The 16,627-nt window shown below is 32.7% G+C and overlaps 1 protein-coding gene across 1 annotated transcript; it reads left to right on the forward strand.

Moving 5' to 3' along the window:
- The first annotated feature begins 706 nt into the window (after positions 1-706).
- rab12 (RAB12, member RAS oncogene family) lies at positions 707-13,761 on the forward strand. The gene is made up of 6 exons (XM_073848826.1): positions 707-1,080; positions 3,336-3,396; positions 9,334-9,472; positions 9,589-9,678; positions 11,577-11,681; positions 13,052-13,761. Exons 1-6 carry the CDS (start codon positions 876-878, stop codon positions 13,157-13,159), a joined length of 708 nt encoding a protein of 235 aa, XP_073704927.1. The 5' UTR covers positions 707-875; the 3' UTR covers positions 13,160-13,761.
- The last annotated feature ends 2,866 nt before the right edge of the window (positions 13,762-16,627 follow it).

Raw genomic sequence — 16,627 nt, forward strand, 5'->3', positions numbered from 1 at the left:
TTTGTCATATTATATTATATTATATTATATTATATTATATTATATTATATTATATTATATTATAGAGTGTGTACACAGACCATAGTATCTATCAAAGTATTATAAAGAAACATTTTAATGTGTTTGCCTTCTTTTATTATAAGTACACCATAGTATCAATTCATTTATTTACAGATTTTTGATAGAAATATAGAACACAGATAACAATTTTAATGCGTTTATAAATATTTCCCTTATTGTTATTATTCATATATATTTATTTATGTATAAGTGGAACTTATACATAAATCATACATTAACTAATTTATTAGTTATTTATTAATTTACGGATAAAATATAGAGAGTATGTGTTTAATGTGTGTGTATGCAATTATGTTACTTTTTAACACCAATAAAATGTATGAATTAGAATATTAATAAAATGTATTAATAAAAACTATCTTTACTGTGAAAAAAATGGAGAAAGGTTTTAACTGGTGCAATAAAGGACTGGTGTAAAATATTTAGACGAGAAAAAGTGTGAAATATTAGTTCAATGTTATATAGAAAAGGCGACAAATATTTATTGCAGTTTATTTTCCAATTCTGACAATATTTGTAATGGGTAAATCTTCAAAGTGTGTTTATTCTAAAAGGGAATTTTGTTCCGCTCTTCCTTTGGAATGCGTCGGAACCGGAAGTGGTGGTGACATCACGGCCGCTCTCGTATTCCCAGCGCAGGACAACAACTGACTGGTTGACTGAGGAGATTGAAAACTTTGACAAACTCTTCCGAAAAGCCGCTTTAAAGTTTAGTAAAGTTTCCCTCCGTGATGCGCGGGCGTGTTTAAAGCGGACTAGCCGTGTGGCAGATGTGGACTGGCTGTTAGTGCTGGATGGAGTCGGGGTTCGGTGTCCAGCGGAGGGCCGGTGGTGGCTCGCCCGCTGTGGGAGCGTCGCAGCGCCGCAGGAAGATGCCGCCGAGAGCCGCTGATTTTAAACTGCAGGTGATCATCATCGGCTCCCGTGGAGTGGGAAAGACCAGTCTTATGGAGAGATTTACGGATGATACCTTCTGCGAGGCGTGCAAGTCCACTGTGGGTAAGACAAACTGACAGAATGAGAAAGTTGGTGAAGCTGGACAGTACAATCTGGATGGTCAACAACAAGGACTGTCAGTTTACTTATTTACTAGTATCTGTTATCTTTCTGCTTAATTATCATAACATACCACATCACTGTGTTTATCTGATTAAATCAATTCAGCTGTATCCAATGTGTGAATAGTTACCTATAGATAGATAATGAGAAAGCTATATAGCCAGTTAGTACACCATAGACAGTAAATAGTTAAATGATAAGTCAATTATAGATGGATCATTAATAAACACAATATTATAATATATTATAATAGTCAGTTTGGGACAGATATGTAACTAAATAATTTGTAAACTGTATCAGTGATGTTTATTAGATAGCTAACGGTACATACTAGTTTTCTATAGATGGATAATTATAACGTTACCCAGTTTGAAAAGCACAGATAGTCAACTAAGATTAATTTCTAAACCATTGATGGTTAACAGTTGGCTAGTGTTTAGAAATATTTGTAACACTTTACAGTTAGGTTGATTAGTTAACATTACTTAACTACTTCAGTTAACATGAACTACGAATGAACGATACTTCTACAGCATTTATTAATCTTAAAGGATAACTTTAATTTACTCACCCCTATGTCATCCAAGATGTTCATATCTTTCTTTCTTCAGTCGCAAAAAAAAAAATATATTTTTTTTTTAGGAAAACATTCCATGACTTTTTTCCATATAGTGGTGCTCAACAGATTGAAAGTAAAAAATGCAGTTTCATTGCTGCTTCAAAGGGCTCTACACGATTCCATTCGAGGAATAAGGGTCTTTTCAAGCTAAACGAATGGTTATTTTCCCCCAAAATTCTCAGTTGACATACTTTTAAACCTCAAATGCTTATCGTCTAGCTCTGCGATGCAAATGCGTACACATTAACAAAGATTCATAAATACTGTAATAAATGTAGTGTTCATTGTTTGTTCCATTAACTAATGCAAACGTATTGTAAAGTGTTACAAAAAAATTATATTGCACAGATAGTTACCTATGGAATCATAGATATAATTAGTAGACCATAGATGGCTATTAATTATTAGATAGTTATAGATTAATAATTATTTGCAGTTTGGTAAAAATCTATAGTTAATTGTGTATTAATTTGTAAACTGGTGGTATATAGTTAGTAATTGATAATTAAGTAGAAATTGACACTTAGTTGAGTATAGTTATTGTCAATTAAAGCAAAAATGGTTATTGAGTATATATATATACTTTTGGTAGAATAAATGTATTTATATATAAATATATACTTATGTATATATATATATATATATATATATATATATATATATATATAATGAAAAAATATATAAATAATGAAACAATATATAAATATATGAACAGTTGCAGTAATATAATGATCAGTGTAACGTGAGAACTCAAGAACTCTTCAGAGGTCAGAGGAGTCAGTCTTGTCAGTCAGTTTTGGTCCTGACAGTGTCAACAGAAACATTTCAGCCAGATGTTAGAAAACCACAATCTTAAAACAACATCCGGGCCTGTAACCACTTAAATCAGAGAACATTTTGCTAATGATCACACTGATGTAACACATTGGATGCAAACAGTTCAAATGATTTAAAAGATTTGATGCTGTTAACATGAATGCGAGTTTAGTTTGCATCTGTGTCTAAACTGTTTTCATCCCTCGTGCCCAGCTCTTTTATAATGTTATTACACGGGAGGTCTGCCAAATGCTGAATCAATCTGCATCTGTCATGTGATGAGCACCACGTTTAGAAAACACACATTTTGTACAAAATCAGTCATTTTTAGCTAATGCATAAATGATGGATCCATATTTGAACCTGTGCACATGTGAAAACTGATCTGGCAAAGTTGTCACCCACTCAGGACAGGTCTTCATATCAGATTAGTTGCATGCTTACTAACCCAATATCCCAGAATAGCCAGACCAACGTTCACACAGCTGCTACAACATGCCTGACCTCGAGTTTCTGCTCTGTCACACTTGTGAAAGTCATACAAACCCTAGAACAGGATCTGTGCTTTGACTTTGGCTGTTTGTTGTCATACGCATGCAATATTTATTTTACCACATAACATACTCTATTCATATGAGTTACAATAAATATAGTGAATTCAGTTATGTGTTTGATAACAATGAATTTTAAAGGCACTGTAAAGCTTGAAGATGCAATATGATTGATCTTACATTTTGTTTCTTCTCATTTGTGTGTGAAGGTGTGGATTTTAAAATCAAAACGGTGGAGCTGAGAGGAAAGAAGATCAGGTTACAGATCTGGTGAGTGGAGAGGAAGTGCTGTGTCTTTATCATTGACTCAGCCCACCATGTCACTTCCTGTGTCTCAAAAGCACATGCAGATGAAGTCGCTCCACACAAAGTCATAAATTCCAGTCCAGAGTCTCTGGGACTTACAGTCAGACATCTTTCATGTGTAGAAACTGAGATTTAATCTGCTGCTTTAACTAACACTGTGGCATTGAGAAAACTCACTGCAAGATTTGATTTTACTATCAGAAAGTATTATTAAAGGATTTGTTCACTTTCAGAACAAAAATTTGCAGGTAATGTACTTGCAGATAATGTTTTTTTTTCTTCAGTCATAAAGAAATTATGTTTTTTGAGGAAAACATTTTAGGATATATTGGAAATGTATTGTTCCCCACAAGTTTGAACTTCTAAAATGCAGTTTAAATGCAGCTTCAGAGGGCTCTTAATGATCCCAGCTGAGAAAGAAGGGACTTATCTAGTGAAATGATCAATTATTTTCCAAATAAATTGACAATTTACATACTTTTAACCTCAAATGCTCGTCTTGTCCAGTGTTGTTTTAGTCAACAATGACGATGACGAAATCATTTCGTTGACGCCACTTTTTTTCATGACGATAATGAGACGATGACGAGATAAAAATGGCTCGTTGATGACTAAAACATGACGAGACGTGTGTGAGTTTTCGTTGACGAGACGAGAATAGACGAAAATGTTAGTGGGTGGTCCGTCAGACGTTTAAAATGCATGACATTTCTGCTTATTGTGCATGCCAATTAAAACCGAAAAAGTATCTGCCGCTATGGCAAGCCGTTTTAGCATTAAATACTCTTTGCCATACTAGTATGGCAAGCCGTTTTAGCATTCCATCCTTGTTTGGTTACGCTCAACACGTCACATTGTTGTCACTCAGACAGACAGACGATTAACCATGATGGCGGCAGTTTGCACACAGGGTGGTCGCAAACGGTGAGAGGACCTATGGGTGTATTTCAAATATATGTCTTTTATGTCTAAAACCATTCCTTCATTATTGTAATTATTGGTGAAAATAGTCGATCCGGAAGCTCACATTGTGTTGAACTATAGATCTGCTATTTTCACAACTTATAAGTGACACTACCCAACAGCAAAATACTTACTGACCTACATTAATTTGTTAAAAGACTTTTTCCCCTTTTTTTGACTAAAACTAGACTAAAACCTTTTTGACTTTTCGTCAACTTAAATTTGACTAAAACTATCACATTTAGAAGTGACTAAAATTTGACTAAAACTATCACATTTAGAAGTGACTAAAACTAATAAGCATTTTAGTCCAAAAGTCTAAGACTAAATCTAAGATGGTTGTCAAAAACAACACTGGTCTTGTCTCATCTCTGCGAAGCGCATGCGTAGTCTGTGTGATCCGGGTCTAGACAGTTAGGGTATGTCGAAAAACTCCCATCTCGTTTTCTTCCCCAACTTCAAAATTGTCCTACATCGCTGCAGAGGTACCGACCCAGTGTTTACAAAGTGAACGTACCGTAAAGTTGAAAACAAAAACAAGACGGGAGTTTTTCAACATTCTCTAACTGTGTTGACCTGGATCACACAGACTACGCATGCGCATCACAGAGACGAGACAAGACAAGCATTTGAGGTTAAAAAGTATATACATTGTCAATTTGTTTTATTAATAACCAATCGTTTCGCTAGATAAGACCCTTCTTTCTCAGCTGGGATCGTTTAGAGCCCTTCAAAGCTGCGTTTAAACTGCATTTTGGAAGTTCAAACTTGGGGGAACCATACATATCTTTTATGTGGAGAGAAAACCTGAAATGTTTCCCTCAAAAAACAATTTCTTTACGACTGAAGAAAGAAAGACATGAACATCTTGGATGACAAGGGGGTGAGTACATTATCTGTACAATTTTGTTCTGGAAGTGAACTAATCCGGCTTTAAAGCATTGCAGTAAACTCGTCACTAATATTGTGACGTTTAATTTGTTTGCATGCTTGTGGCATCCCAAAATTCAACTGTGAATGTAAATATATGCATTTTAATTGTGATATCACTAATGTCGTAACACTAACTGATGTGTATGTCCATGTACGTCCTTTCTCACTTACTCCTATCAATTACTAACTCTATTCTATTTAGTTTTATTCTTTCCTATTCCTATTTTGTACAATCCTGTTGTGGTATGGGTTTATTGCGTACTCCTCTATTTCTGTCTGTTTCTTATGGAAGTTTTTTTTCTAACACGGGATGAAAACATAAAAAATGTAATATAACAAATGCAAGATATAAACTCAGAATTTTTATTTTCTATTCTTTTTCAAAAGTTTTTCTCTTTACGTCTCGCAATTCAGTTTTTTTCTGTTTCTGCCATGGAATAAAAAAAAATGTAATAAAGGTATTTGTGACTTTTTATCACACAATTTGGACCTTTCTTCTCAGAATTGCAAGTTAACATCTCAAATCAAATTTATTTATTTTTTCTCAGAGTTGCAAGGAAAAAAAAGCAGAATTGTGAGATAAAAAGTCACAATTACCTTTTGATTTTTTTTTTTAATGTGGCGGAAACCAGCTTCCATAGTTTGTTTTTTTTCTGTTCTGTTTTATTTGTTTTGGCTTTGATTATATCCTATTAGATTCTATTCATTTCTGTTTTGTTTTATTTTATTTAATGTGGGTCTGTTGTATTCTATTTTGTAAAGTTCTATTCGGATAGAGTTTAATTTAGTCTGTTTTGTGTTGGAATTTCAATTTTTTAAGGAATTCTTTTAAGGATTGTGATTTAAAATTAATACAGATAATGACATTTGAAAGAATTCAAATAATATAAAATAAATATATAAAAATATAGATGTAAGAAATGTGAGTATCTACATTTTTCTTTTAATACATTTAGGCTGTTTAGTATAAGTTTAATTTATTTAATTTACCATTTATTAAAACTAATAATTTGTGGAGCCTACTCTTTTAAGTAGGAGTCCACCTATTTGTACGGATAAATCTATAGATAGTAAACAGATAGATATTATACATTGTATAATATTATAGATTTATCCAATATTATAGATTTAAATATGATATAGATTATATTTATATATACAGTTGCAATCAAAATTATTCAACCCCCTTGACCTGCAAGACATTTTGCTGCAGAGAACAACATTTTGTGAAAACAATTCAACAAAGGCATGAGTAAACTATTAAAGAAAGTTTATTTATACACATTTGAGTAATTCTGAGAACATAAGTTGATGAATAATGACAAAAAATCGAATTGGCTCTAAACATTCATGTTCAAAATTATTCAACCCCTGAAAGTAAATTTGGTGTAGAATCTTTTATTCTTTAAAACCACCAATAAACACTGCCTGGAAGTGCTTAGATGCTTCTGTCACCTTTCTGCTGCAATCTTGGGCCATTCCTCCCCTGAAAAAGCTTTCAGATCAGTGATAATCTTTGGTTTTTACTTTGCCACTGCTTGCTTCAAACTCAACCATGTATTTTCAATGAGAATTAAATCTGGAAACTGAACAGGCCACTTAAAAACATTCTATGACAGATTCCTAAACCAAGCATAAGTAGATTTGAACGTATACTTTGGGATGATTGTCCTGCAGGAAAGTCCGTTGATTATTAGCTTCAGACTTTGCACAAAAAGCATCACATTGTTTGCCAAAATGGTCTTATACTTTCATAAATCAATGATATCCTTTGTATGGTCATGTTTTCCACTTCCTGCTACAGTAAAACAACCCCATAACAGGACTGGCCCACCTCCATGTTTGATGATGGAGATGGTGTTCTTCCGCTTCTAAGCTTTGTCATTTTTGCACCAGACATACTGCTGATCCATACGCCCAAAAAGTTCCAGTTTGGACACATCACTCCATAAAACAATCTTCCAGAACTCCACAGGTCTATCCAAATGAATTTTGGCATGTTCAAGGCAGCCTTTTTGTTCTTCTTGGTCAAGAGTGGTGTTCAGCAAGATTCCTCAACATGAAGACCACACTTGTCTAGTGTTCCTCTTGTACACAGCATTGAAATATTTTTCCTCCTTTCGTTGGGTCATCTTGCAAGTCTTTGGCTGTACATTGCAAGTTTTTCTCAGTTGATCTGATCAAGCATTTTATGATATTGTGCTTTTTTGTACAACAGCCTCAAAGGTTTTCTGGTTCAACACACATTAATCTAAGGAATACGGCTGCCAGCTGTGTCTCTAGGGACGTGTAATGTCTTAAACATCTTCATGTTGTTTTAGACTGTCTAATATAGCAAACTATTTCTTCTCTATTGATTTTGTGTGAGCTTTGTTGACTTTACCATATTTGCTACTCCCTATCAGCACATGCATGGGCTAAGAGTATACTACGTGTAACACCCCAAGCTAATTCCATTTTGAATAAGTTTGTAAAGGCTTAAGACAATTTTTTAAGACAATTTTGTTCCTGACCATAAAAATAACTCTTAAAACAGCAGTGTTGAATAGGGGTTGAATAATTTTGACATAGCTGTGTTATTAAAAAATCCTATAACTCAAAAACATTACATTATATATTGACATTATCACTTTTTAATATGCCAGAAAACTGTTGTAGATGCAATTTAGTCCTGGATCTTCAGAAAGAGCAAAAAACATTTGTAAAGTACTGCAGTCTCTGGGGGGTTGAATAATTTTGATTGCAACTGTATATAGATGTAAATATTATAGATATATATATATTTTTTTTTTTTTTAACTATAGATGGTTAGTAATTGAAATTTAGATGGATAGTTATTGTCAATTAAAAAAGCAATGGACAGTTGTTATTTAGTAAAAGTAAAACATTTAGTAAAACATAGATGTTTATTATGTTTCATAAGATTACATATGATTTTTTTATATATAAGAATTTTATATAAAATGTTATAAATTGATAATTACATGGTTATAAATAATACAAATATATTTTAATTTAGATAATATAAAAAAAGTCAAAAACTGTTTACTTAATCGTATAAACAGTAATATAATGACTCCACTGCAGATGAGTCAGTCTACTCAGTCAGTTTTGCAAAATCACCAAATTGATTGATAAACAATGGATTAAAAAGGGAATACTCTATTAAATTATTAACCTAATCATGAACATCCCTAGTTCTTTTCTCTTTAGTTTGGTGCAGTCTGTAAACTAGTCTTTCTGTTATTCCATACCTTCATTGTTCCAGTGAAGTCTGGCTTAGTCACTTTGTATCCAATCCAAACTAATACTAACCTCCCATCACCTCTCCACCCACTTTGTCATCATTATTCTTTCTTTTAACCCTAAAAATCGCCGGCTTCTCTCACACCTCACTTCTGCAGATGTCTGCTTTTGAACGTCCTGTCTGTAACACATGTCCACTCACATCCAGCTACCCAGCATCCATGGCTGTCCTTCACTGTCCGTCTTAACTGCTCATTGACATGTGACGCCTCACCGGTCCTCTTTGTGACATCATATCCTGTTTTGGAAAAATGCAGCCAGACTAGGGTGAAAAAAGGTACAGTAAAAACTAGGAACTGAACGTCCGTCATGTGCTGTAATGTTCAAAATCAATCTGAATTTTCTTTTTCCTTTGAATCAAGATGTGAAAAATCTGTTCTTGAAAGACTGCTGAAATATATAAATGTTTATTGAAATTTCTGGTCCATAATGCACCTTGCATTGTTCTTTTTGAGAATGATTCATTAGTGTATGTTATGTTTGTCTTTGTAATCTTTTATTGCATTGAAAATAAACTGACTTTCCTTTTCAGCTAATGTCACAAACCCCTCTTACTTTTTCCATCCCTCGCTTCCAGCTTTCTGTGATTACAGAGACACTTTTCACTGATAAATTGATTGTCTTTGTCTTATAATCTAACATGTGATTTATTTCTCACTCTGAATCTCATGCGAGTTTAATAATGTTGAATGATTGCAGGGACACGGCAGGTCAGGAGAGGTTTAACAGCATCACTTCAGCGTATTATCGAGGTGCGAAAGGCATCGTGCTGGTCTACGACATCACAAAACAGGAAACCTTTGAGGACCTGCCTAAATGGATGAAGATGATAGACAAGGTGCTCAAACATCTTAAACACTGATTAGTTATCTGTTATGTAACAAATATCTACTTACACTGAAATTATCTGAATTGTTTTTTTTTTTACTAATGTGTGGTTTTGCTTCTGTGTAGTACGCATCAGAGGATGCTGAGCTCCTATTGGTTGGGAACAAACTGGACTGTGAGTCTGATCGCGCCATCTCACGACAACAAGCTGAGAGGGTGAGAGCAGTGCTTACTTTTCTGAAGTATATTTTCAGTTTTCATTTTAATTTTGGTTTTAGCAATTTTGCCTTTTTTCATTTCTAATTTCAGTTTAATATTTAATTAAACTTCATTTATTTTATTTTTGTGTTTTTAGTTCTTCAACTTAAACCCATTTATTTCAGCTAGTTGGCAAGACAACATTTTTTAAAAAAAAACTTATCTCAACCTTTTTTAATTACTTTTATTAGATTTAGTTGACAATAACAATGCTTGCTGAGACTATTTGGGCAAAAAAAAGGAAACAAAAATTCTCATATTAGCTAATTATTTTTAATATTACCTGTTTTGATGATGCTGAGTTGAAAATATCAATAAAAACTTTAGTTTCACCAATTTTTTTTTTTTTTTTTACAATTTTATTAATATTAAAATAGTATTAATAAATATTTTGAATTATTATTGCAGTTCTCATTTTAATATCACTTTAAAAGTTTAGTCATTTTGCTCTGCACTTTTTTTTTTTATTATTATTTATTTTGTTATTTTCAAATATTTGTATATTAGCTTCTATATTTCAGTTTTAATATTAGTTTTTTAGTTTTTGGTAGTACTTACTTATTTCGGTTAATTGCCCAGGCAATGTTTCTAATATTTCTAATATTCAGCTTTATTCAAATAAAATTCATTTCAAAGTTTGAAACAAGATTACATTTACATATATGTGACCCTGGACCACAAAACCAGTCTTAAGTCGCTGGGGTATATTAGTAGGAATAGCCAAAAATACATTGCATGTGTCAAAATTTTAGATTTTTCTTTTATGCCAAAAATCATTAAGAAATTAAGTAAAGATCATGTTCCATGAAGATTTTTTTGTAAAATTCCTACTGTAAACATATCAAAATGTAATTTTTGATTAGTAATATGCTTTGTTAAGAACCTAATTTGGACAACTTTAAAGGTGATTTTCTCAGTCTTTTTGATTTTTTTGCATCCTCAGATTTCTGATTTCAAATAGATGTATCTCAGTCAAATATTGTCCTATCCTAACAAACCATACATCAATAGAAAGCTTATTTATTGAGCTTCCATATGATGTATAAATCTCAGTTTTGTCAAATTTAACCTTATGACTGGTTTTGTGGTCCAGGGTCACATATTGCTTTTACACAGTCAAGGAGTGAACAGCTTCTTAGATTTACAAAAATAGCTGACTTCTTGAAAGTCTTTTTGAAGGCATCAACAGTAGTCATGTTTGCATTCCACCTTCCAAATGCTAAGACATTTGTATTGCATTTTGTGAGAAAGTGTGACATGCTTGAGAAAACATGCACTATTTTTTGGAATCAGCACCCTAAAATCAGTAAGAAAGTACTGGATTACATTCAGCAAATATGATGCAGAGTGCTATTATACCTTTTTATTATTCACTGTTAGAACTTTATTATAGCCTGAATTTAATTTAGATTCTCAGGTTTACCTTGACATTTAGGACAGTGGAGGGCGATGCTGCGTTACGAGTCTTTCAGTCCGTCCAAAGCCCTGGACACAGGGACATTATTCTGCCTGAGACCTCCACAAAGAGATTCCTTGAATGCTCTGAATTATGCCTCCTCCAACCTTCCCAAACCCACTGAGACTAAAGCTAGCAGGACTAGTGTGTCAAAGCACACTTTACAGGAATAGTTCACTCAAACATTGGCATTTACTCTATCCAAGTATCATAAAAGCAGTCCATAAATCTTATTAAGCCATACAATAGTTAAGTGTGTTACTATTATGGAGAAGAATGTCAGCTGATTGTATTAGAAAAGTATTACATATTTAATTATTTTAATATTTAAACATTTTAGGAGCACCTTTTTTAAATAAAGTACTTTATTACTTTATTTTGTCTCTTCTCTGAATGTCAGTTTGCTTCACGGATATCAGGGATGCGTTTCTGTGAGGCCAGTGCCAAGGATAACTTTAATGTGGATGAGATTTTTCTTAAACTAGTTGATGACATTTTGGGTAAGGTAAGTGGAGCTGTTTTGTTTAATTCTTTGTTAAAAATATTGAAATGTTTGATAAAAAATAGTTTGACTGAGAATGTGGCATTAACTATCATGGCTGTTTCTGGCTCAAATCATGTAATCAAGAGATAAAAGGAGTTTTTAGGATTTCAATAGACAAGCAGAAACATAATTTGATTATTGAAATAAAGTCAACCCTCTTTGCAGTGTACAATAGTAAATATTGCCCACTTAGACAGGATGAAACCATTTGACCAACATGTAAAGTGACCTATAATTTGTTTTGTATATGACATTTTAGAGACCAAAGCAGATAAGATTATGTTTGCATAATAAGTGCATTAAGAAAAAAGTTTTAAGATATGATGCCATAAACTCTGGCAAATGCAGTAATTTTTTTATAATTTCCTTAGAACTTGGGTAATGGGTAAATAAATTATAAAAATTGACAAAAATATGATTTAAAAAAAGTTAATTTTGTGATTTTATATAAAAATATGAATGCAAAATAATAATAAATATTATTTTATTAAGTAATATATGAAAAAATAAGTATTGTAAGAAAAATAATAAAATTTGATGCCATAAACTTTGGCAAATGCAGTAATTATTTATAATTAAAATATAAATAAAGTAAATTTTGTGATTTATATAATAATATGAATACAAAATAATAATATTATTGTAATTAAGTAATATATATAAAAAGAAATATTTATTGCCATAAACTTTGGCAAATGCAGTAATTATTTATATTTTTTTTCTCTTAGAATTCTCAATTTATCATGATTCCTATTGGTGCATGATTTGGGTTAATAAATAAATACAATATATATATATATATATATATATATATATGTAATAATATGACGCCAAAAAAAATAGTAAATAATATTAAACAAAATAAGAAATATTGTAAGAAAAATAATACAGTAATAATACATTTATTTTAAAGCAAAAAATTGTATACATATAATATAGTCATACATTATACATATAGTATAGCTTTTGTATATTTTTTAAATATAAAAGTCTCTGCTTTATTCATATCATATTTCTTTTTACTTATAAAATTGAAACCTGGCTGTCCTTATTTATTCATTTCCAAACGATGAGCTTTAATTTTCACAGAAAACCACAGGGAGCCCTTAAAGCTTCTCTTTTGTTGACAACAGATGGTTTATGAGCACTTCTGATTGCAACTTTAGGAGCATGGTTGACGCATATTGTGTTCCCAAATGCAATCCAAAATCAGAGTGCATGCACTTTGGTTTAATTTCGAGTAATCGCGCAGCCCTCTTTTGTATGCAATGCACATCAGATTAAAAAGTCTATAACATCTTACAAACTGCCTAAATGTTGTCTTTCCACAGATGCCTCTTGAAGTCCCCAGTAGGGAGCTGTCCAACAGCGTCCTGTCCCTTCAGCCCGAACCCGAAATCCCACCAGAGCTGCCTCCGCCTCGCATGCGCTGCTGTTGAGACTCGGTTCACGATTTATTTAGAAACCCAACACCACCTTCCCTCTTACAACCCAACACATGCTGTTACAGACTCCTGCCACCAGGGGTGAAATGCCCATATGGATGATGAGATGACGGCCTGTCATTGCCAGAGAAGATGAAAGACAAAACGCCCAATATCGCGTGTAATCATCCCTCACAAACCATTGACTGTGCAATTTAACATACTCCATATTTTGGTACCTCTAGATGCCAATAAAAGAACATCCGTATCATCACTCAAACACGCTTTAGATGCATTTATTTTTAACGGCCCATACATACACTACCTCATTTCTGGGAAGCAAAGGATTGCGTTTATCCGACACGTGCCTTCTTGATTGGAAAAAAAAAACGCTACATGCATCACATGCATGAAATGAGTACAAACGTATGTCATAACCCATAAACTCCTATTTATATGTAGTTTACATCGTCATATATTCTCAGTAGAAACTAGAAACTACAATTTCTCTCAGATTTCTCTCTAAACCTATTTCAAACAAACATTTGGCTGTTTTCTTTTGGGAAACTTTTCCGTAGCATTTTACAAATTGGCATTAAAAGTGAAGTGGATGCACATTTCATGCCAAGCGTAATTCATTTCTAAATTTCTGTCGGCTGTGTGTGTACGAGGTGGTTCGTTCGGCTCATTTGTAATGGCCAGCGTGTTTGGGTTGTCTTTACGCCTTACGTTCTATCAGTGTTACTGTTTTCGAGGTGGATTTTGTGTTATCCGTTGTGTTTTTGCACTACAATCCATTCGTAGCTAGTTTACGAACAGCTGAAGGTTAGTGAAGGACCTGTGTACAGAAGATTAACCTTATGATTTAGCAGCTGAGTTTCTCCTCTTTCGGTGTCATTAACTCGAGTAGAATGAAGAAAGGTCAATAATTGGGTGTTGCACGGATTGAGTTCATTGTTTTATTCGCTGGATCTGGATTGCAGAACTGAAATGCTCTTGTCGAAAGGGCTATTTCTCTGTGGAGAGCAGATTGAGAGTAAAGCAGGACATTGGTTTTGATACTCCTAACAACACTCTTCAGTTAACATCACTGACTCCACTGGATTTACAGTGAATTTAATCATTTGCCTGCGTTAAATGAAGGACTGTAGGAATGGAATAGTAGTTTAATAGCAAAGCTTTTACAAAAGGTGTTTGATGGGAACGGCTATATCGGCTGAACCAGAGATGCAGTAGCAACAGGTTTTTGTGTGAGTTTATGGGAATGTGATGCATTTTTCATAGAAACTGTCCTTGAATATAGAGGACTGACAGTGTTACTGTGCGTCTAGAATGTCATCTATAAAAAACAGAACAAAAAAACATTTTTTTTATTGGGTGAATTTCATTAAAACATGTTAAGGTCATTTTTGACCCCAAAATCATAAGAAAAAATATTTTGATTAAAAAATTAATAATAAATTGGGTTTAATTTCCACTGTTTTATGTCAATTAAGCACTCCTTTTCTATGAAAGCCCGTTTCCACCACTAAATAAAAAATAGAGACGTTAATAGCGACTTTTTATCTCACAATTCTGTCTTTTTTCTCGCTATTGCGAGTTAAGTTTACATTACGCAGTTCTGAATTGCTATAAACTCGCAATTCTGACTTTGTTTTCAGAACTGAGATATAAACGCACAATTGCGTTTAAAGAAATTAAAGTCAGAATTGCATCATATAAACTCGCAATTCTGACTTTTCTCGCAATTGTGACTTTGTTTCTTTCTTGTAATTCTGACTTTTTCTCGCAATTGCAGATTTACATCTGGCAATTCTGACTTTGTTTCTCAGAACTAAGATATTAATGCACAATTGTAAGATATAAAGTCAGAATTGTGAGATACAAACTCGCAATTGCGAGTGATAAAGTCCAGTTCTGATGAGAAAAAAAGACTATGCTCACAGAATAGTTTATAACTCACATTTCTGACTTATTAATTTGGAATTGCAAGTTTACATCTCACAATTCTGACTTTTTTTTTTTAATAATTGTCATATAAACTCGCAATTCTGACTTTTTTTTTATAATAATTGTGTCATATAAACTCGCAATTCTGACTTTGTTTCTCAGAACTAAGATATTAATGCACAATTGTAAGATATAAAGTCAGAATTGTGAGATATAAACTCGCAATTCTGACCTTTTCTCGCAATTGCAACTTTTTTTCCGCAATTCTGACTTTTTTTTTCTTTTTTGATTGTTTTTCTCATAATTGTGAGATATAAACTCGCAATTGCGAGTGATAAAGTCCAGTTCTGATGAGAAAAAAAGACTATGCTCACAGAATAGTTTATAACTCACATTTCTGACTTAATAACTTGGAATTGCAAGTTTACATCTCACAATTATGACTTTTTTTTTAAAATAATTGTGTCATATAAACTCGCAATTCTGACTTTGTTTCTCAGAACTGAGATATAAATGCACAATTGTAAAGTCAGAATTTTTAGATATAAACTCACAATTTCGAGAAATAAAGTGTCAATTCTGACTTTCTCGCAATTGCGTCTGTTTTTCGCAATTCTGACTTTTTTATTGTTTTTCTCAGAATTGTGAGATATAAACTTGCAATTGCAGTTCTGATGAGGGAAAAAACTACGTTCACAGAAGAGCATGTATCTCACAATTTTGACTTGACTCGCAGTTGCGAGTTTATATCACACAATTCTGACTTAATTTCTCAGAATTGCAAGTTTATATCTCGGAATTCTGACTTTATAACTTGCAATTGTGACTATATCATGCAATTCTGTCTTTATAACTCAAAATTGAGAGTTTATATTACTCAATTGCACTTTATTTCTCAGAATTGTGGAATTCTGACTTTATAACTTGCGATCGTGAGTTTATATCATGCAATTCTGTCTTTATAATTTGCAATTGAGAGTTTATATCACGCAATTGCACCTTTATTTCTCAGAATTGAAAGTTCATATCTTGCATTTCTGACATTATGACTCACAATTGTGAGTTTATATTTCACATTTCTGAGAAAAAAGTCTGAATTGTGAGATAAGTCGCAATAACCTTTTTTTTTTTTTTTTAAATGACCATAAATGTTTTAGAAATGGTTTAATGAAATTCACCATATGTTAAATAATAGAAAGATGATTTACGTGTCTAGTTGCGGTGTTTTTATGTTGTTTGTAATGCATTAATATTCTCGTCTGAAACCAGTGTAGTATTAAATAACCCCAATCTTGTGTTTGTTTCTGAGGGACTAATGTTTTGACTGTTGCTGAGGTGAAAAACAGCTTTTTTTGCTGTAGCTTTTTTTTGTTCTATATTATTCTAATAACTCCATATAACTTTTTTTTTTTTTCAGATTTAACTTCTTTGAACTGTGTGTCCTTTGAAAGTTTATAAACCTGCCGTTAATGTGTTAACAGTGTTAGGGAAACTGTACTAACCTCAAATGTTGATGTTTGCAGGCTTGTGCCA

The sequence above is a fragment of the Garra rufa genome, chromosome 10 (genome assembly GCF_049309525.1).
Source record: "Garra rufa chromosome 10, GarRuf1.0, whole genome shotgun sequence".
In the NCBI taxonomy this organism is placed as follows: domain Eukaryota; kingdom Metazoa; phylum Chordata; class Actinopteri; order Cypriniformes; family Cyprinidae; genus Garra; species Garra rufa.

What these genes read in the sequence shown, in the direction of transcription:
- rab12 (XM_073848826.1), top strand. Translation starts at nt 876, where the DNA reads ATGGAGTCGGGGTTCGGTGTCCAGCGGAGGGCCGGTGGTGGCTCGCCC. An exon ending in AAGATCAGGTTACAGATCTG is followed by an intron (nt 3,397 to 9,333) that starts GTGAGTGGAGAG and finishes GAATGATTGCAG; the next exon opens with GGACACGGCAGGTCAGGAGA. An exon ending in CACGACAACAAGCTGAGAGG is followed by an intron (nt 9,679 to 11,576) that starts GTGAGAGCAGTG and finishes TCTGAATGTCAG; the next exon opens with TTTGCTTCACGGATATCAGG.